Genomic DNA, 21,326 nt, shown 5'->3' with positions numbered 1-21,326 from the left:
GAGACAAGCAAAGAGGAAAACATGGGAAGAATTTGGAGAAGTGGAACATAATACAATACAAAGAGAATAACAAAGAATTTGGTGCATAATAAAAGGAATGAGGAAAAGATGGAAGATGAGAAAGAAGTTTAAGAAACAAAGCAAATAATCTGGAAATGTGATTGCAAATTGTGTGGAAAACATGGGAAGAATACTTTGAAAGTAAATTTGAAAAGAAAGATATAGGAACAGCAGAAGGGAGGACTGGAAGATGTAATAGAAAACAATCAGGAAGATGAAGAATGCAAGAGCAGGATGAGGAAGAGGACGAGAATGAGATAGCAGAGCTAGTGAAGGAAATTGGGATAGAAGAAGTATATGAAGCAGTGAAAAGAGTAAGAAATGGAAAGGCTGCAGGAATATACGAAATAGCTCCAGAATATATAAAAGGAAGAATTTCATTCACTCTCGGAGACAAAGACCAAACTTTATCAGAAGATCTGGAGAGAAGAGAAATTACCAGTAGAATGAGAAAAGAACATTATTCTAGCACTGTGTAAGAAAGGAGACTCAACCAACTGTGAAAACTATCATGCAATATGTCTATCCATGGTGGCACTTAAAGTGTACTCAACCGGACCCTGTGGCTGAGTGGTTAGCACATCGCACTCTGACGCCAAGGGTCCCGGGTTTGAATCTCGCTCGGGCTTGGTTGTTTGTGAATGTCCATTCATCAATTTCATCATTTCATCACTCATCCACATCTTCGCAAATTAGTCAAGAGGCACAACATGAGAAGTAAAATAAACCAAATCAATCAATTAAAATGTACTCAAGAATATTGGGAGTAAAGCTAAGCAAAGAGATAGAAAACAATATGGAAGAAGAACATGCTGCATTTCATTCTTGGAGAGAAATACAAGATCACATATATTCCATCCGAACAATATGTGATAAATACTCAGAAAAATGAAAAAAACATGAACTTATCATTGTTGGATATAAAGGCTGCTTTCGCTGAGTAAACACAGAACAAATATGGGCAATATTAGAAGAAAGAAAAAATCTCAGGATAACTCATTCGAGTAATAAAATTAATGTATATAAGAGTAGAAGGAACAGTGAGATTGGATGGAAAGATGTCAGACTCATTTCAGAAGGAGAAAGGAGTGAAACAGGGAGATAGCTTGAGCCCACTTTATAGTATTTATGAATGAAGTTCTAAGATATGCAAAGTAAAAACAACACGAACAAAAGTGGATAATTGGAATATGAGACCGATACATTGCCAAGCATCAGTATAATGGAAAGAATACACATAATATGTGATGAAATAGAACTGGAGCAGACAGAAAGATAAGAGTATCTGGGAACAATCATCAACCAGACAGGAAGAATAGAAGAGGAAGTGATGAATATAGGAAGGAAATCTAACAATGAATACTTCCAACTAAGCCAGACCATTTTCGGAAAAAGGGAAATAGACACAAAACTAAACTACAAGTGTATAAATCAGTAGTGGAATGAATTTTACTATATGGAAGTGAAAGTTGGCCAGTAAGAGGAAAAGAAATAAGACAAATAATGATAGTAGAGATGAAATGCTTCCATAGAATAGTTGGTCAAACAAGAAGAGATAGATTACGTAATGAAAGAATCAGAGAATAATTAAATCAGAAGCCAATAGAAGAGAAACTGACACAGAGACAACTAAAATGGTTTGGACATGTGGTAAGAATGGACGAAGATAGAAAAGCAAAACAATTAATGGAGGCTAGAACAGAGGAAAGAAGAACAAGATGTGGAGCCTGAAAGACACTCGAAAAAAGAATAAAATAAATAGGACAAAGAAAGGAAAAAGAATTAGAGGAATGAATAGGATGACAAAGGAACGGGAGAGATGGAAGGAGTGGTTAGAAGCAACCTGGATGCTATAAGGTAAAAGGGGAAAGAGGAAGATGAAAAATGTGCAAGGGTTGAAGTTGGTTGATTCGCTGTTTACTTTTATTGTCATCTTTCAATAACACAGAACTTTACCTCCTGTAATAATAAATAATTTGCATTATCTTCAGGGGCGGCGGCAGAAAATTTTGACCGGAAGCGCAGAATCCATATATTGCTAAATTAGGGTGGGCAGATATAGAGTGTGTGTACATGAGTTTCACAAACATACATTCTCCCTCCCCTTTTTATATCCCCAATTTTCCCACCTCTCTCCCGATTTCGTTTGCATTTCTTTTTGCTGGTGAATGTTCTTTTTATTTATCCTTTACGTACTTTTCCCCATGCTTGTGTTCCATTTCACTCTTACACAGCTCTGTAGGTAAGAATGGCAACAATTTCATAAAACTAACAAGAATAACAGCTGAGCGGCTTAGAAAAGATTTTATTTTTTGGAAAAGGGATCACAGATAAAAACATTTCGTGGCAAGTTGAGATTGTCAGTAAGTAAGCATAATGTAAAAACACCCTTATAATCGAAAATGATTTATGATAGACAGCTTTTCCTGACATGGTCGAAGAAGGAAAGTCATGTATCGAGTTGAAAGGTAACAACTATCCCAAATGAAGTATCTATGTGTAATTTCATCACTTTAAAAATCATCAATGGGAACAAGGGTCGAGTACCACCTTAAATGTTTTCATTCTCCTCTTACTTCTGCCAAGTATAAATTTCTTCATCATATATTCCAGTGGCATTTCATCCCTTGGGGCTTCCGGGGCTTAGTCCCTAAAGAAAAACGGACGTATTGACGTAATTTTCAATCACCATAATACATAACTATCACACAATCTTTTAAAAGGCGATTTTTACCGATGTAAGTTCATCGTCAGCTGCAATGGATACGACAGCGCTCCTAGCGGCATTGATGTCAGTTATCATCTCGGGGTTCATCGCAGAGGAAGGCGTGGTCTACGCTACACGCTACAGTGAAGGTCACGTGCTAGCAGAGAGAGCGAAGGAGGGGAGTCCAATGGGTTTGGATGTTGATTCGGGGCTAGGTCCGTGGTGTCGCGTTCATTCGATCCCACGTGTTGTAGTGTAGCGTTGTGGTGGCTTTTATTCGCTATGAACAAAGTGGATTTCTTGTTGGCAACACCAACGTGATTTTGATATAATACCAGAGTAAGACCCAATTTTTTTTGGCTATATATTTTGTATTTGTAAAATCTATTAATGTAGTATTGTATTGTAATGTAAGTACTGACATGTCCTATATTACCATGTACTGTAATTTGTACACACCAGTAGTCCTTGGACAGCACAGTTCTTGTTTAAATGAGAACCAATGTTTGTAGAAAGGTACGTTTGACAGCAATACCTGTTTCTTTTGTAATTCATGTGAATGGTCATTATATTTTAAATAATTTTTATAAAAAGTCCAATTTTGTAGTTTAGAGGAAGATAAATACCTGTTTTTTTTGTAATTCATATGAATTGTTATTACCTTTTTAATACTTTTTTTAAAAAAATAAGTCCAGTTTTGTAGTCTAGAAGAAGAAAAATACCTATTTTTTGTAATTCATGTGAATTGTCATTATATTTTAAATTCTTTAAAAAATAAGCCCCGGCCAAATTTGAGGCCACGAGACGCCACTGGTATATTCTTACATTGTTGTCTTTAAAGAAAATGTTTTGAATGTGCCCACTGTGCATGGCACCCTTGGCTGTAGTCCCCTAGGCTACTCCTCACTATGGGCCTTGTCACACACATACATGCACGTCAAATTTCTCATTTGTATTTTCTCTGCGGTCTTTTCTGGGTCTGACTTGATGTAATCTTCCTAATGCTGTATCTGTCTGTCCATGCTTTCAACTGCTCACTATGTACTTCACTTTGTACAGTGGATATATTGTCTCATTAGGTGAACATAGCTGGAGCCTACTGTTTAATTCATGCAAAAAATATGAAACGTATGGAAGAAATTCTTTACCAATGCAAGTGGCAGCAAAAGTCATTAGGTTACATGGAATATTTGTATTTGTGAAACCAGCGCCGTCCATAGGAGAGGAGCAAAGCTTCGCCCTACATAGCACCAAAAATGTTTGAAATATAATTTTAGCATACCAGGTGGAGGCACATAGTAGTTCGGATTCCACGTTAAACTGTAGGTCCAGTCCCGATTAGTCTTACTGTACATAAAGTGGACTTAAAACAAAAAGTCAAAAAATTTAAATGTCATTTTAGCGTTTAGATTCGGAAAGCAAGTTATCCCAAAATTCAGAATTTACATTTACAAGTTTCAACTGCCCTCATTTATTTGCCACGATTAACGTCCTCTACAAAACAAAGTATTTTGTTTTTCTTTCGATACAAGAGACTTACTGTGTGGACATTAGTTTTAAGGATGGCGACAGAAAACATGTAAACACCGACAACAGTGAAGTGTTTTATTCTTGTTGGTTTGTTTTTGTTTTCTCCATAATTCAAATGAATGATCTTGAATATACAGTTTTAATGTTATGAGTTTTTGACTGGAAAGAGCGCTACTTCCTGGATGAGGGTTAATGAATAACCCATTTATTTGGTTCATAGGGGTTTTTTAAATTAATAAGTGCATATGAATCTTTCCATATTAATAATTTCTTGTCAGAAAAGTTGTAAAACATACAAAGGAATGCAATTTTTTGTTCATTCTGCATTAACTTTCCCAGCATAAAAATGAGAATTCACTGATGTCACTGAAAAATTATAAAAATTATTGAAAATGTGCAAGTGCATACCACTTGGAAAAACAAGTATTTTTACACATTATATTGTGGAAAATAATTTAGACCAAAAAAATCATCTAATTAGAGCATGGTAGCTGTGTAGCAATTCTTCTTTTGTTCATAGCACTTCAAAACTATTGTAAAAAGTTTAATTTATGGACAATTATCACCATAAGTGCCAACTTTAGGGCACCAAGATGCTTTCTGCCCTCCAATTTTCTCAAAAGTATACAGATTATACAAGAGAATATTGTTGTCAATCCTGCCCCCCCCCCCCAAATATTAATACTGTGTATAAATTTGGCACCCTCTCACTATAACATTATCGAAATACAACATTCATTACCCAAAATGCAAGGATAAGGAAGTCTTGTCATGGATCGTAGTTCATCTTTATAGCATAAGGAAGTAATGTGCAGAAGGTGTTTTTATTTACGTGTTTCGTTATTTTAATATATTTGTTTTGTCCTGTATGATTTTGTACTCGGGGTGTAATGGGTACCGTCCACATAGGTGCCCAAAAGTCAACCTCACTTCCACGCAGTACACCCTGGACTGCATTTTGCAGATGAACGAGGCTCTGGCGACTGGCATTATGGACAGTATAATTTTATGTGTGTTGCCCTGTTTTTTGTCTTTGTGTGTGCTGAGTTTACAGCCTTAGCATTTAACAGAAGTCAGAATATTTTAAGATTTTTGGTTATGCAATGTTAGAGTTGCTATTTGTAATGAGACCAGTGCAAAATAGCCTAAGTGCTGACGCACCCAAAATTTCAAATTCAAATTCAAATGATTTTGTACTCCCCACATTGGAAAATTTGCATTTTGGCTATTGCCAGATATTGCAATATATCTAGCCAAATAAGTATTAACTGGACATGTTTCAAGTTTTAAATAGGAGATAAATTTGACAGGGTTTACTCATCAGCATATTTTCTAACTATTTTCCTTTTCTTACTCAGTAAACTAATGTAAATCGAAAAACAGCGAAACTTCTTGGCAGATGATAATTTGTGAGCCTTTCTAGTATCGACAAATTTCATAAGAAAAATGTGAACATAGTTGAGACAAGATAGGCTATTGAAGCATTCATATTTTCCTGAACACGTCTTGACTTTGTTCAGGTTGCAATCTGGTGGCCAGAGGAATTTTTGGGTGGGTGTTTGCCCACCCTCGCCCACCTGTTGCGCTGTCCTTATTATCTTCCAAATGCTTTGTAACAGGTGTGATTCACACTCAAAGCACTCTCAACACTTAAAATAACAACTTCTGGTGCAAATATCCCCAGGTTGATGCAGGATGTAGGGCAAATTAAGTGTGGTACGTACCTATTACCAAAAATGTTCAAATTATTTCAAGAGTTCTTACATTACTCTGTCCAAAGTATTGGTGTTCATATAGTAATATTATTTAATAAACAATTGATTTATGTCCTATTTTATGGGCAGTGCTCAAAGTGGAAATTCCTGGCGGAGATGCTTGGACAAGTTTCAGAATATGTGAAGGGGTTGCTTGTGTTAATTAACATGAAGACAATGGGGCAGGTGGGGGATGCTAAAGTAAATTAACGTAGCTTGGGGGGGGGGGGATTCTAATGTACGTGTTGCGAACAGTGCCTTTAGACAGAAGGAACTGGAACCACTGTTAATGTGAACATGGAAGACAGTGAACAGTCCTTGTAACTATTGTCTTTGCTTGTAACCTTGTGAGTTCATGTTACACTTCCTGTTATAGAAAAAAGTACATTGTTTAAGTTACCATTAGTCATAATTAGAGCCCGGAAGTTCAGGCATTTATTTTCGTTAAAATAGGCAGGCAAAAAGGCATTTATAATGTGGTAAATAGGCACTAAAAATGAAAAAAGGCAAAATAAACCGAAAAAAGGCACATTTAGAAGTCGCTTACTTTTATCTATAATTTATGGCAAAATGTTAAAATCTAAATTGGGAAGAGCATTTCAATTTTCTCCGTCTCGATTGCACATAACTACAAGGATTTTTTTTTTAAGTTCTCAACATTCATTGGTAGTCGTGTCAGAGAGAATGTTTTTCATAATAGAAAATGATCTTTCTACTTCGACAGAAGTTATTGGAGCATACATATAACAAGCTAATGTAGCTGGACTCATTTTGGTAACAGCATTTTCACATTTCAGAATATCACAAATTGTTTTCAATTGTTTCAAGTCCTCATTTGCACTCACTACCCGTTAGCACTTTTCCGCAACAGCTGACCCCTTTTCTCCTGGCACTTCCATCATCTGCTGCATAGATTCCTCGAAGATTTTCATGGATGCTATAATTGTAATTGTCTCTGGCAATGCACCACAATGTGCAAAAGTAAACTTGAATAGCACAGGAGTTTTTTCACTTCACGAATTGAAGCCGCTTCATTTTCTGGAAGAGCATCGATCACCTCACTGATTTTTTGAAGGTTGTTAGTATAATATATAGCTGCTGATATCCAGGTTCCCTATCTCGTCAAGACTGGTTGCTGATGTAAACTAAGCTCAATCGCAACTTCCTGAAATTTTCGGGTTCGAGAGGGAGATTTCAGAAATATTTTCTTTGTGTTCGAAATCAACCTGTCCACTTCAGCAGTCAATCAAGCACAAGAAATGTTAACCGAAAGGCAATATCCTGACTCAGCATGAAATACTTTTCCCTCACACTTTTCTCCTTCAGCAATGTTGAAACATGCGTGAGTTCAATATTACTTAAATAAGGCGAAAATTATTCACATAATAAACGGAAGAAAAATAAATGCCACCAACGTTTTTTGGGAGAAAAATCATTTATATACACATTTTTGTCAAATTTCATTGAAAAAGGCAAAAAAAGGCATTATAATTAAAAATAGGCAGTGGGGTCCCAAATAGGCAAAATAGGCAAAATGAAAAGGCTTCCAAAACATTCGAAACAACATAAGAAACATATATCCGGAAAAATTTTAGAATATATACAGTAGATAAAAAGAGGCATTTTGCCAAACTTCCGGGCTCTAGTCTTAATAATAATAATAATAATAATAATAATAATAATAATAAGACAAACGAGACAGGGGTACTTTATGAAAGTTTTCTAACTGGGGAGATAGCATCGCCCTGAGATCATCCTCCCCCTTCCCATTCCAAGCACTGATTATTATGGGTCTTGGTTTGCCTTCACTACTCATTAGATATTTGTTAATTTCAATGCATCATGAAAATAAATAAAATTCAGTGAATGATAATATATAAAAATTATCTGTTGTCAAGTCAATTTGACATCTTGTGTATTCATTATTCAATCTTTGGTGTAAAAAGTAATCATACCTTTATCACCCTGATTTGCCTTCACACTTGTAGATGTGGCTAACACTTCAGGTTTCAGTTGATTGCTTAACTGCTTCCGGCAATTTTCATAATAGGACAACTGCAATGAACAACATTATTAGTTATTTGTTGGGAACACAATTCACAATTGAAGGGCTCGGGTGTAAAACATGGTAAGTGAGATTTTGGTCATTTCTGAGTTCATTAAGAAAAAATATTATTAGATGCTATACTGTAGATAAATTGTGTTCATGTTGGGTTTGCTAATTTCAGAAGGCTTCACTGAGTCCAATGCAAATTGTATGGCATTGCAATTTTACTTGAAAATTGAAGAACGCCAAATTTTACTTTGTAACTCAAAAAACAAAAATGTCACTTACCATGTTTTACACCCGAGCCCTTCAATTAATATGCAGATAGCTGGAAACCACTCAAAATTAAATTAATAAAAAGCACACCATCGCAGATACAGACTGAAACAAATTATCAACGATGTTAATAACTCTATTCTGTTACCCAAAATAGCTAGTTCAACAATAAACAAATAATAATGTAAAAAAGTTGCTCATATCAAACTGCAATGTATGTTTAATTCTTGATACATCATGTACTATACCGCGTGAGGCACCTAAATGTACCACCTGAAATAGCGAAGAAACCAGAAACAGTAGCGATGTGAGGTTTGCGGGAAACAATAATATCAAATGGGGCTCGTAAATCGGAGGTATGGGGTGGGTCGAAAAATATCGACAAATGGGGCATCTGGAGCAGTCATATTTTTTTTAAATGGAATGATATACAATAACATGCATAATATAAAAGAGCACACGCAGAGAAACACAATGCCGTTGGTCTCATGCATCTACTGCACATAGGAATGAAGATATGGCCATGTGAAAATATGTAAACAAACTAACAAGTGGCCCACTTGACCGTCAGTACCAATGCATGTACAAGTATGAGATGTCGGAAGCCATTGGACAAGATGAAGACAGAACGTGTTAAAGGAAGAAAAAATACAGTAGACATCGTCAGCACCATGTATTTGACAGTGTTACAGCATAATGAAAATGACCATGACAGTATGTAGAAGAACCACTGCGTAAGAACCGAAAACCTGTCAAAGTGTGTGTTCAAAGTGGTGGCCGTGAGCTGCGATACAGGCAACGAGGCGCCCAAGCAAAGATCGTTGCACAGAATGTAGCATCTCATAGGGAATGTCCCTACAGGCCGCAGTAATGCAGTGTTGCATATCCCCTGGAGTTGTTGGCACATCCCGGTAGACAATGTCCTTCAGCTTTCCCCACAGGAAAAAGTCTAACGGTGTCAAATCTGGGGAACGAGCCGGCCATTTGACAGGCCCTCCACGTCCAATCCAACGATTTGGAAATGTATTTTCCACACATGCTGTAGCGCGTCTTGCACTGTGAGCTGGGCACCCGTCATGTTGGTACCACATTTCCCTCCTTGTCTGAAGTGGTATGTCCTCCAATAGTACAGGCAGTTCATGTTGTAAAAACTCTATGTATCGGTCAGCATTCAGTGTCCCTTGTATAAAAAAAAGGGACCAATGAGATGTTCACCCACTATACCACACCACACGTTCACACTCCATGGGCGCTGGCGTTCCACTTGGCGAAGCCAATGTGAATTTGTCACCGACCAATAGTGCATGATCCTTAGGTTGACATTTCCATGATTGGTAAAACTTGCCTCGTCAGTGAAGAGGATACGTGACAAATCGGGTGTGTCGCGTCGTAACATCCATGTGCAAAACCGAACACGGTCCACAAAATCATTCCCCTGAAGTTCCTGATGGAGGGAGATATGATATGGGTGAAACTTGTGTGTGTGCAGAATGCGCAATACACTTCGCTGACTCATCCCAGCAATTTCACGGGAGCTAACATGCGGATTCACAGCAACAGCGGCGAGAACATTTGTTGCACCTGCCTCACCTGTAGTTGGCTTGTTCCGCACACGTGCTTGTGGTGTTACACTTCCGGTGTCTCTTAATTTAATAAATAACTTACCAAACAGACGTCGAGATGGCTGTTGTCTGTCCGGATATCTCTCTGCGTACACACGGTAGGCTTCTGAGGCATTCTTTCGGCATTCCCCATATATCAGGATCATGTCCGCTTTTTCTATGTTTGTGAACACCATAATCTTTGCTCTTACCACTACGACTGCTTGCTATGAACTAACACGATCTCGTGGACCTGCTATCAAAACTTGCTCTGCGTAAAGGCAGTTCTGTCAGGCACCTGAGAAGTCTTACATGCCGTGGTACTGACGGTCAAGTGGGCCACTTGTTAGTTTGTTTACATATTTTCACATGGCCATATCTTCGTTCCTATGTGCAGTAGATGCATGAGACCAACGGCGTTGTGTTTCTCTGCGTGTGCTCTTTTATATTATGCATGTTATTGTATATCGTTCCATTTAAAAAAATATGACTTTGCTCCAGATGCCCCATTTGTCGATATTTTTCGACCCACCCCATACCTCCGATTTACGAGCCCCATTTGATATTATTGTTTCCCAGAAACCTCACATCGCTACTGTTTCTGGTTTCTTCGCTATTTCAGGTGGTACTTTTAGGTGCCTCATGCGGTATATCATGTTACATTATATTATGTATTGTAAAATTAAACTAATAAATTAGAAAAGTAAACCATAAAAATTCACACAACTGATGTCCTGGAATATTTTACGGAACCAGGACAATAAGTGCATGCCCTCGAATGTATGCAGGTGGAGGTGGGCATGATAAAAACCACGTAACCATTTATTTTCCAGTAAGACGAGATGACCTGTTTCCCATTATCTACTGTCCAGGTTTTGGGGAGTTTAGGCAATTGAAGTTGTGCTTTTTGGGTGCAGTTGTGAGCAGTGGTCTCTTCCTGTGTACTCTACTCCAGATCAGGGGCGCCGACTTGTCAAAATTATTGAGGGGGGCTCTGATCACTGAAATAAATGAATGAATGACTCACTCCCTCCCTTTATTAAAAATAAAAATTAAGTCTTTGTATAGGAGTTTTTAAGCAGCTATTATATTCCTCAAGCAAATGAAATGTAACTTGAAATACCTTTAGAAAATGTTTCAAAGTCTCTTTATGTCTTTTATAAAAAAGGAAAGTTAACAATTGTATTTACGTATGTGAGTATATTGTTCCTACTGTAGAACGAAGTTTCAGAGATTGACTATCTCCTTCTTCAGGTTCATAAAAAAACTAGGTACTGGGCATAGTACTGCGTCAAAAATGTAAGATGAGGATTGTGGTTAAGGGTTGGTTTGGATACATTTAAAATATTATGTTTTTGCTATTAGAAGTACGTAAAAAGCATGTCGTTCCCTAAGATAACTTGTACAATAGACCTATTCACAGGTAAAAAGTTAAAAAAAGTTAAAAATCTAAAAAACCTGCTTGAAAAACAATGCAACTTACAGGTTCGGCCATTCCTACCCAACTGTGCTTCCTAATCCACATGAAGGTCAATTCTCCACGAGTGTTTCCCCTCCCCTTAATTTTCTCGTTTCCCCTTATTACGTCACAAATCCAACGTAAATTCACGTTCCTCCAGTGCAGCTTGTATAACTTCCGGAGTGACGTGGAAACCGATATTGGGTTCAATCTTCCAGGCTTTGTCCCATTTTTTGAGGAAATTGATCCACCCTTCTTCCAAATTTCCTTCGTCCCTATTAAGATTATTCTTCACCCCCCCCCCTTACAAATATTCGCTGTTTCATACACGTTTCTTCCTAACTTCCTCCCTTCTTTTCTAATTATCTCTTTTTTTGCGATTCTATGCCCACTTTCCAAAATGTGTTCTGAGAGACCCATTTTGGGAACTTTTTCCCCTATATCCTTTTTCATGCTCGCTCCATCTTTTACCTATATTTCGACCTGTCTGTCCTATGTACTCCTTCCCACATTGACATTCTATTCAATAAACCCCCTTCTGTTTTTCTGGTATTTCCCTAGTTGTCTTTCCTTTCTTATAATCGGTAAAGTATTTTTCTACATTCTTTGGTGCTTTCATCCCACAAACGATTTCGAAATCTCTCGTTACTTTTCCAATTTTTTCCGACACGAATTGATGGTAAGGGATGCCAACGTACTTTACCTTCCTATTTTCAATTTTTTCCCTTTCTTTTTGATCCCCTTCCTCTTTTTTGGTTTCTTTCCTAATAATTTTCTGTGCTCTCCCCGCGATCTTATCCATTTCTCTATTTGTATATCCGTTTTTTAATCCTGTTTTTCTTATCCACCGAATTTCGTTGTCTTTTTCTTTTCCATTATTGCATAATCTACCGGCCCTAATAAAAAAGTTTAGGAATATGTTTTTCTTTGTTCCTTGTTAATATATAAGTTCCCCGATAGGGGTTTTTGATGTACTCCTGGTCTAATCCTATTTCCTTCTTTCAAAATACTAAGATCCAGAAAATTGATTTTTCCATTGTTTAAGTTTTCCCTAGTGAAGTTTATTCTTTCGTCTTGTTTTTCCAATTCTTCAAATACCTTGTTCAGTGCTACCCCCCTTTCCTATAATCAGGATATCATCAACGTATCTCCCATAATATTTAATACCTATTCTCGTTTTTCCAAAGCTGCCTTCTCAATGAAGTGCATAAAAATGCTCGCTACTATACCAGAAATGGGGTTTCCCATTGCCAAACCTTCTTTTTGTCTATAAATATTGTCATTGACGTAGAAGAAGTTATATTCCGTCACAAGGTTATAGCTACCATCGTACATACTCCCAAGCAGTTAGGATGTCTATTCCTTTTTCTAAAAGCCACCTTAGTAAACAATCTCCCGCCCGCCCCCTCGGTACACTTGGGTATAAGTTAATAACATCAAAACTACTTATTGTATCCTCTTCATCAATTTCCAGATTTTCTATACATTCTTTAACTTCCCAACGCTATATTGGGTGTTCTCATTTATCTTCCTTATTCTTTTTACCAGCATTTTTGCTAGCCCATATCCCGGATGTTCATATGTTCGTATAATAGGCCTAAGTGGTCAATCTCTGAAACGTCGTTCTACAGTAGGAACAATATACTCACCTACGTAAGTACAATTGTTAACTTTCCTTTTTTATATTTTGGATTTGTGAGTAACACGCGACTAACCTACAAAATGCTACTTTATGTCTTTTGTGTCTGCTCATTTGTTTCTTAGATAATTAACATTTTTATTGAAAAGTATGTATTTACATTACGAGGCCAATCTAACAGTTTTATGCCAGCGTCGGTAGCCGAACGTGTTGGGTGGTCGACTCAACTCGCTTTGATCCAGAGGTCTCGGGTTCGAGTCCCGGCGAGGGCATGGGTGTGTTTTAATGTCCACAACAGACACGTGACGGGTTGAAAATAACCTTAGTGTTGACGTACCCATAAAATAACAAATATTTACAATATTTAACAGTTTTATTTAATTATTTACATAAATGCTAACACAAATAGCAGGAAAATAGATTTACTTTTTTGTTCTTGCTACAATATTTTACTTTTTTAATTTAATTTTGCAATAATAGAAAAAAATAGCATGTACACTAAGATATAAAGTGACAAACACAACAAGAACATATGAACATGATTTAAAAATAATGCAAAAGTTGCTCTACGCACTGGGTTATTTTTTTATGAACTCATTAACGAGCGGTCTGAGGTCCAAATTATCAAGCACAGTTTGATGTATGTGGACTGCCGCTAAGGTGCTTAGTCTCTTCTGCCCCATTGTAGATCTCAAATATGTCTTTAGTCGGTGAATAGCACTGAATGACCTTTCAGCTGTGGCTGTTGTCACTGGCACAGTGCGGAGGACCATCATGAATTTGGCAACTTCAGGCAGAAGCTCCTAGAGGGTACTGTCTTCCAAAAGAAACTTCCTTATGTCAGGCATGGTAGTTAGAACCACTTTCTTCTGTTTGGCGATATCGCCAAGCATGGGCATGTGTAAGGAGAGCCTATCGGCATCCAAATCTTGGCGAAAGAATTCTCGCATTTGCTGAAAGTTTGTTGTGCAATTGTTCACAGCTGAGATGCATTCTTTCTCTACGACTGTTACTTTCTGTAGTCCTGTAGATTCATGTCCTTGTTTAACACATGATTTTGCTGTGTCACAGACGTCAGTGTATATTGATTTATAATGCTATTTTGGAATGTAGAACTTGTAAGTTTTGGCAGCATCTGGATTTCCAAGTCTCTTAGGGATGTGACGTTGCCGGGGCAATTCTGGCTCACCAACGAGGCTGGGTGTGCCCCCTATGCATTTCTGCCAGAACTGTTCAAAACCCATTCGCTTTTCTTGAAAGATGTCAGTCAAGTATTTTAGTTTTGATTCCACTTCTGTAGCACCAATGCATGGAAACTGAATCTTACAGTTTACCTCTTCTATTGGACCCATCACATGGCAGTAGAGGGAGAGAAAGAAAAATGTCTTGAAGTGAAGCATTGTCTCCAGGTATCCAGCACATTTTGATGCTGCATCAGTAGAATCTTCTTCAGAAAGTTTCTCAAAAAAATTGAGAAGGTTTTCATAGTTCCTTAAGATCTGTTGCATGCTGGTGGCTTTCAACGTCCACCAACGAGGGCAAAGTGGTCGCAGTCCAGTATGGCCAGCCTTCTCATTCTTATCAAAAAATATTCCTAAATATTTACATTCTTTTAGGGGATTCCCAAACAGCCTTTAACAAGTCGTTGGCTAAATTCACTATGTCTGATTAATATATGTATAATAGTAAATAATCATTATATATTTAGTATATAGTAATAAGTCATGTGTTTTGTGTCCCCGATTATAGCCCCCCCCCCCAAAGTTGATGGTTTAGAACATTTCAAATGTGTATTTAAAGTTAAGTTCATGTGGCACAATTCAGAGTAAACTTTACAAGAGAAGGGAAATAATACATTAGATCTTCTTAAGCAAAACTATTTGGGGGGCTCTGCCCCCACATCATTAACATGGGGGGGCTTGAGCCCCCCAAGCCCCATGGAGTCGGCACCCATGCTCCAGATGTCCATGGTGTGGAGTTCCCTTTGCAGTGTACGTTCTGAAATTGAGGCATGTGGCCCGTGATTGACGAGTTGCAGCAATTGTTGCCTTGTTGCAAAAAGATTGATTGACACAAGTCGTGACACTTGTTGGGGGTCTCTGTTTGTGAGCACTTGCTTTCTACCACTCTCGGCAGTCCGGTTTCCTGTGGACTGCATTTCCTTCCACTGCCTATAAACACATTGCACTGTACCGTGTGGCACACCACTGAATTCCACCACTTCCTGTACACACCAACATATTTTTTCCAACACATCCTGCACATGGGAAACACACACTTGTCAGAAACCACGACTGCCATGGATATTGTGGGCCACATACTTCACGATTCACTTAACAGCTCTAGAGAGTGTCACATACAGTGGATACTGGCGGAATGAACATAACAATTCTATGTTTGCCTGGAGGGGTCACATTTTTTGTCTGGTGTGCTTATTATGATTTTTTTTCTTCTAAATTAATCCACTGGATTAATTTAGTACTATTTGTAACACAAATAGTACTACTGAAATATTAAGGGATAATTTCATCCCAAGTATTATGAATGAGTGCCTGTTGAAAATATTTGCTCTAATTAAGTTCATGTTTGTAAAAACAAATACAAATTTACAATCTCATACTTCCTTAGAATAGCAGCATGAAAGAATATGGTTGATTTGTTACTCTATCACTCAGACAGAGAAATCAACAGAGTCAAAAGAGATATTTTATTATGTGATCATCTTGTATTCCTGGGATCACATATGTTTCTGTTTGAAGCCACACAAAAGGGGTGATAGATGATGATTTATGTTGGGTGGAGCTACTATCACTTCAAAGTTCAAGGTGTATCATATAATGTATATTTCACAATAACCTCACCAAACCCTACAACTCATTCTTGGAACCCTTCTGTATAAAAATAATAAGAATAATTCTATATTCAGCATCTGAGGTTCAGCCACTGGCTATTCTACCACCTGTTACAACTGAATAAATTCATGGATTGAAATTCCATAGGTAGACTAGACATGTACATGTAAGAGGAATAATGAAGTAACAAAAATGTAATATTGTCATTGAGGAATGTGTTACTTACAGACAGTTTTTCACACCCACGCCTTTTAATGGGGGCTTTTGCCCTCTCAGGAGTCTGTGTGTTAATCGGCATGGAGGAATTCCTTTGGAAGGTTTCTCGACTGCTTCCATCCTGAAATTTAAAAAGAACAAAAATAACATAATAAATTAAACACAGTGAGTGCACAAATGTAAAGCTCTTACATCCAACAGCTGTAAGACATAAATAAACTAGGGAAAAATAGGCTTAATGCACACTTGTAATAAGCTTGGAAAGAAATGCAAATGGAGGTGCATATAAACTTATTGCCATGTGTGAGGGCTATGGCACATTTTATATTCAAAACGTTAGAATTTAAAAAGCATATCAAATGTACATTTCCAGTGCCAGAAGTGATAAGAATTTGTATTTTTGGATTATTTACTTCCAATCACTTTTCAGACACATTAGGCTAAATTCAACAAGAGGAGGAATGGTACTCACAAATGAGGATGAATGATGACATGATGTAATTGATGGAGGGACACTCACAAAGAACACTCATGATCACAAGCAAATTACAAGAAGCCATACAATTGTTTAACTCGGCCCACCCAAGCATCCACTTTATATCAGAGGAAGATTGATTGATTGATTTAGTTTATTTTACTTCATGTTTTGTGCCTCTTGGCTAATTTGCAAAGATGGGGATGAGTGATGAAATTGTTGAATGGACATTCACAAACGACCAAGCCCAAGCAGGATTCGAACTCGGGACTTTTGGCATCGCAATACCTGAGGAAGAAAAGGACAACATGCTAAACTACATGGATCTCACAATAAGCAGGGAGAATGACAAATTCAAAACCAATGTATAAAGGAAACGAAACCCCGGAACGCAACACATTCACGAACTTTCTGGTCACTTTGCACACCCAAAAAACAACATTTGGATCTACTTCTTCCAGAGAGCCATCAACATTACCACAAAACCTGAAGATCTGCAGACAGAATTGGATCATATCATCTCCATTGGAATCAGCAATGGGTACAGCCAACAGGAACTCCTCCACCTCCTAGACACTAACAAAAGAAAAATGATCCCAGCCACGCCACCAAAAAGAAAGGAAAAAACAAAAAAAAAAGGATCGACCTCCCCCGACACCTTGACCTAACCAAGAAAATTCAAAGAGTTCTAACCAGGTACAGTTTCAAGATAACAGATCAACCCCCTCATTCCATAGCCTCCCACCTAACCCATTTCAAATGATATTACACCAACCCCAATGCAAGAAGTGGTGTCTACATGATCACATGCACTTGTGGAAGTAAGTATGTAGGTATGACAAAGTGCTGATTTGATGATAGGCTTATGGAGCATGATGCTGACCACTGATTTGGGAGGAGAAGAACAGACCTTTCCCGCCACCTAATAGACAAAAACCATAACATAGATTATGTCAAAATAGTCATGCAAGCAAAATCCACCTTGGAAAGGTTCTCAAAAGAAACCCATGCAATAGTGACCGCTCCCACCGACCTCAACTCTAACCCTGGAACCCTCAAACCTGGCTTTCTGCCATCAGGAATATACATACCCATCCAACCTGCTCTCCTCCTGCAACAAGAAATCAAGCAAAGGCCTTAAGCATTCACAGAAAAGCCTGCCTACACATGCAAACAAATGCCTTTCCACAGAAGCAGACGACAAGGCCGAGAAACGACACCCACAACGGCAAAAACCCAATGCGCGGCAAAAGAAGGAAGCACTACATCCACACCGGAATGACAGAAAGTGCAAGGACCACATCAACTGGTGCCACCACAAGCACAAGCAGAAGAAGAAGGAACCATGCAGCCTGCAGCAAGACAGTACATGCCAGATGGGTGGTGAAATCGATCGCGAAGAAAATTTGTGCAGAAAAATGAAAATTAAACTTATCAGAGTAAATTGAATTGTTTATGCTCTTCACTGACAACTAAAATATTATTTCGATATACTAACACACACACACACACACACACACCATTATATTAAGCAGTGATGTAGTGCATTACTGTAACAAAGGCAAGAGTTTAATGAGTTCAAATTACCAAGATTGGTAATTTTATATATGACTGTTGTCAGTGTCTGAAACTAATAGTAAATTAATTTTTATGTGACTGCTATTGCAACAGAGGCTGATGCGATAAAAATCTGTCAGAAGAGTAAAATTAAATTAAAAAACCAATCAATCCCTACATGTGATCTCCAGACAAGAACTAGCATTGTATTGTTTCTGAGATAGGTCCACATCCGTCATCATTTTGAGAATGTACCAATGCATATCAGCTCTTTTTCTTGCTCTCTCTTCAGTTGTTCATTAATTAATAAAAATTAAACAAATTTTAAATTACTGATTTGAATACATTACAATCCTTCTTGTATTTTTTCCCCAAACGAAATTATTCTGGCCTCGACCATCTAGCGAAATGCCTTCTGTGTGTGTGTGTGTGTGTGCATGTGTATGTGTGTGGGGGTATGTGTTTGTGCATGTGTGTGTCCCTCACAGATCCAGCGAAGATGTGAGCCTCCGTGTACATATACATACACCCCAGCTCACTCTCAACTACAAATATGTGTGATGCGTAACCAGATGGGAAAAGTCCCGTCACTGATCCAGCGAAGATGTGAGCCTCTGTGTGTGTGTGTGTGTGTGTGTGTGTGTGTGTGTGTGTGTGTGTATATATATAAACACACACAAATACATACATGGAGGCTTACTCTCAGCCTACACACAACTATGCATGATGCGCAACTAGATGGGAACTCAACTTCATAATAATTGCAACTTTTTCTTCGCAAAAGTCTAAAATCAAAAAAATGGTAGGGAAGGTTTTGTTTTGGCTATGAAAATTGTCGGTTTCGAACATAATCATAAAAAGGTGTTGTAACCACAGCTAGGAGAATGCCTGTTCTGAGATTTTAGAATTCCAAAACCATGAAAATTCATAGAAATATCAACATTTTCAAAAGGTAAAAAATGACCTTGGCCTAAAGGAAACGTAACCACTACTCATAAACGTGTTACTTCTTTCGTGATTTCCTTCACACATTCTTTCCTTCCTTTCATAGATGCTCCAAGGAACATATAGTGACCTTCAATTTGGATTTTGAGTGGTATTGTGCTGTAGTTTTCTAGTGGAACAATTCTTCCTTTCCCATGTAATTCTTGAAATCGTACTAAATTCTTCGTCCAGATCTTCTTGTCTTTTCAGTGGTAGAAGCACTTTTCTTATAAGACATTAGGATTACAAATGATACTTGGCGATTGGAATTATTGCGGAATAGTTCGTACTTCATAATAATGAATAAGTGCACAATTATACACAATATGCCACACTGTGAAGTCACAAAATGACATTACACAGCTTCATTATTAAGTTCCTTTGTTCCGCAACGTGGCAAGCAAACAATGTTTGCCAAATATAGTCTGCACAACAGTGCTCTCTCCCTCCTGTTTCAAGTCACAGTCACATCCACTACTGGGCTGCCTTATGTTGTCTTCTTCCTTTTTGCTGCGGGGTGGGGTTTAACCTCTATATTCTCAGATGTCCCGCTATTTGTTGGTGCACTTCGTAGATGCCAGCACTGCCTACTGGCATCTTCCAATACTACATTAAGACGACTCTGACTTGTCTGTCAGCAAGAGGGCATTATTAATCGGAACAGAGATCATTAAAAAAAACAAAAACAATTACCGCTGACTCCAGAAAGTTCTGTAACATCCAGAAGAGTCTAGAAAGTTCCATAAAGTTCCAGAAGGTTCAATAAAGTTCTAGAAGGTTCCAGAAAGTCATAGTACTACTACTTGCAAAATGCATATGGGCCAATCCATGACAAAGTGATCCTACCACTCAAAAAGTAAAATTAGTCCAAATACTATTTAAGCACCATTAAACTTAAACTTTAGCTTTAGCTTAGTGTGGGACACTAAATAGTTACTAATTTGATATTTACATGTCCTTGAATGGCTTTAAGAATTGAGATTAACAAAGAGAAATGGAAAATGTGATAAAGGTTGTAATGTTTTACATTAAGACTTGAGTGTATAATCAATTCTCAAGAAATTTGTAATTTTCACAAATAAATTTGGTTTTTATTAAAATCTATGAGTTAAGGAGGTTCTTTTTCCCCATGATATTGTTCAGTTAAAGTATTAGGTGAGTAATATGGTATTAAATGGAGTTAATTAATGAGGTATTCACATAGGTCACACCCAGAACTTTTTTAAAAAAATTAATAACAGTAAAAATAAAAATGTTTTACTGGAATAAAAGACATGAGATTGAAGGTTGCAATCTACATTTCCCCCCAAAAATATGAAGGATAAAAAAGTTGTAAAAATACACAGAGTTTTCAAGTTTTGTGGTGGTAGGTGAAGCTTTTACCGCCGTGAGAGTCATACCCAAAACTCCAAGTTATTCTTGAATTGCCAAAAAGCAACGTTTCTCACAGACCTCCACTCTTCAGGACAGTAACAATGTCATCATTCTGAAACTATAATAATGATATGGGTGAACTCAATGTCTTTGTTCACAAAATATTTAGATTTGAATCATGTGATTGTCACACCCGGATCTCATGGATTGGCCCATATACTACTTATATACGATGTTAGAAATTTTGTGTTGGGGGTGACTTTCTTACAAAACTATACAACTTTGGACAAAAGTTCATTGATTTGTGACACAGGAAATCAATTATTCTACAAAAAAATAAAAAATTCATAACCCTAGCCCAGGTATATTTAGTGGTTCACTTTCTTCAAATTTAATTAAAATTATCTTTCCTTCTTTTCCTAGATTGTAACATCACTTTTGATTTATTTGTATTTATATGTAATCCTACTTGTTTTGCAGCTTCATTAAGGTTGTTATATATACTTTCGCCTTGTACTCAAGGGGTCCCAGGTTAAATACCTGGTAGAGGCACATGGCACAGTGGTTTGGATTCCACTTTAAACTGTAGATCCAGTCCCATCCCGATTAGACTTCCTGTGCATAAAGTGGACTTAAAGCAACAAATCAATCAATTAATTATAGGATCTTGTTACTGGTTGATTTGTAGTTCTTATTATACTAATGTCACCTGCATACCTAAAAACTTGTACTCTTCTGAAGATTATTGTAGACTGTGTGCCCACATGTAACTGTCTTATTACATATTCTAATGCG

The 21,326-nt window shown here is 37.5% G+C and overlaps 1 protein-coding gene across 2 annotated transcripts in view; it reads right to left on the bottom strand.

Annotated features, from left to right (window-relative positions):
• Positions 1 to 21,326, bottom strand: part of LOC145984502 (uncharacterized) — a 105,617-nt gene that overhangs the window by 49,150 nt on the left and 35,141 nt on the right. For both annotated transcript variants that reach the window (XM_083118156.1, XM_083118158.1), the window contains exons 4-5: positions 16,152 to 16,262; positions 8,007 to 8,106 (exon numbers count right to left, since the gene is read on the bottom strand). In XM_083118156.1, coding sequence (XP_082974282.1) covers positions 8,007 to 8,106; positions 16,152 to 16,262 — 211 coding nt within the window. The remainder of the gene's footprint in view (positions 1 to 8,006; positions 8,107 to 16,151; positions 16,263 to 21,326) is intronic.

This window comes from Lepisma saccharinum, chromosome 2 (assembly GCF_977018435.1).
Source record: "Lepisma saccharinum chromosome 2, izLepSacc3.1, whole genome shotgun sequence".
NCBI classification, from domain to species: Eukaryota; Metazoa; Arthropoda; class Insecta; order Zygentoma; family Lepismatidae; genus Lepisma; species Lepisma saccharinum.
This window is presented reverse-complemented; position numbering and strand designations above follow the sequence as displayed.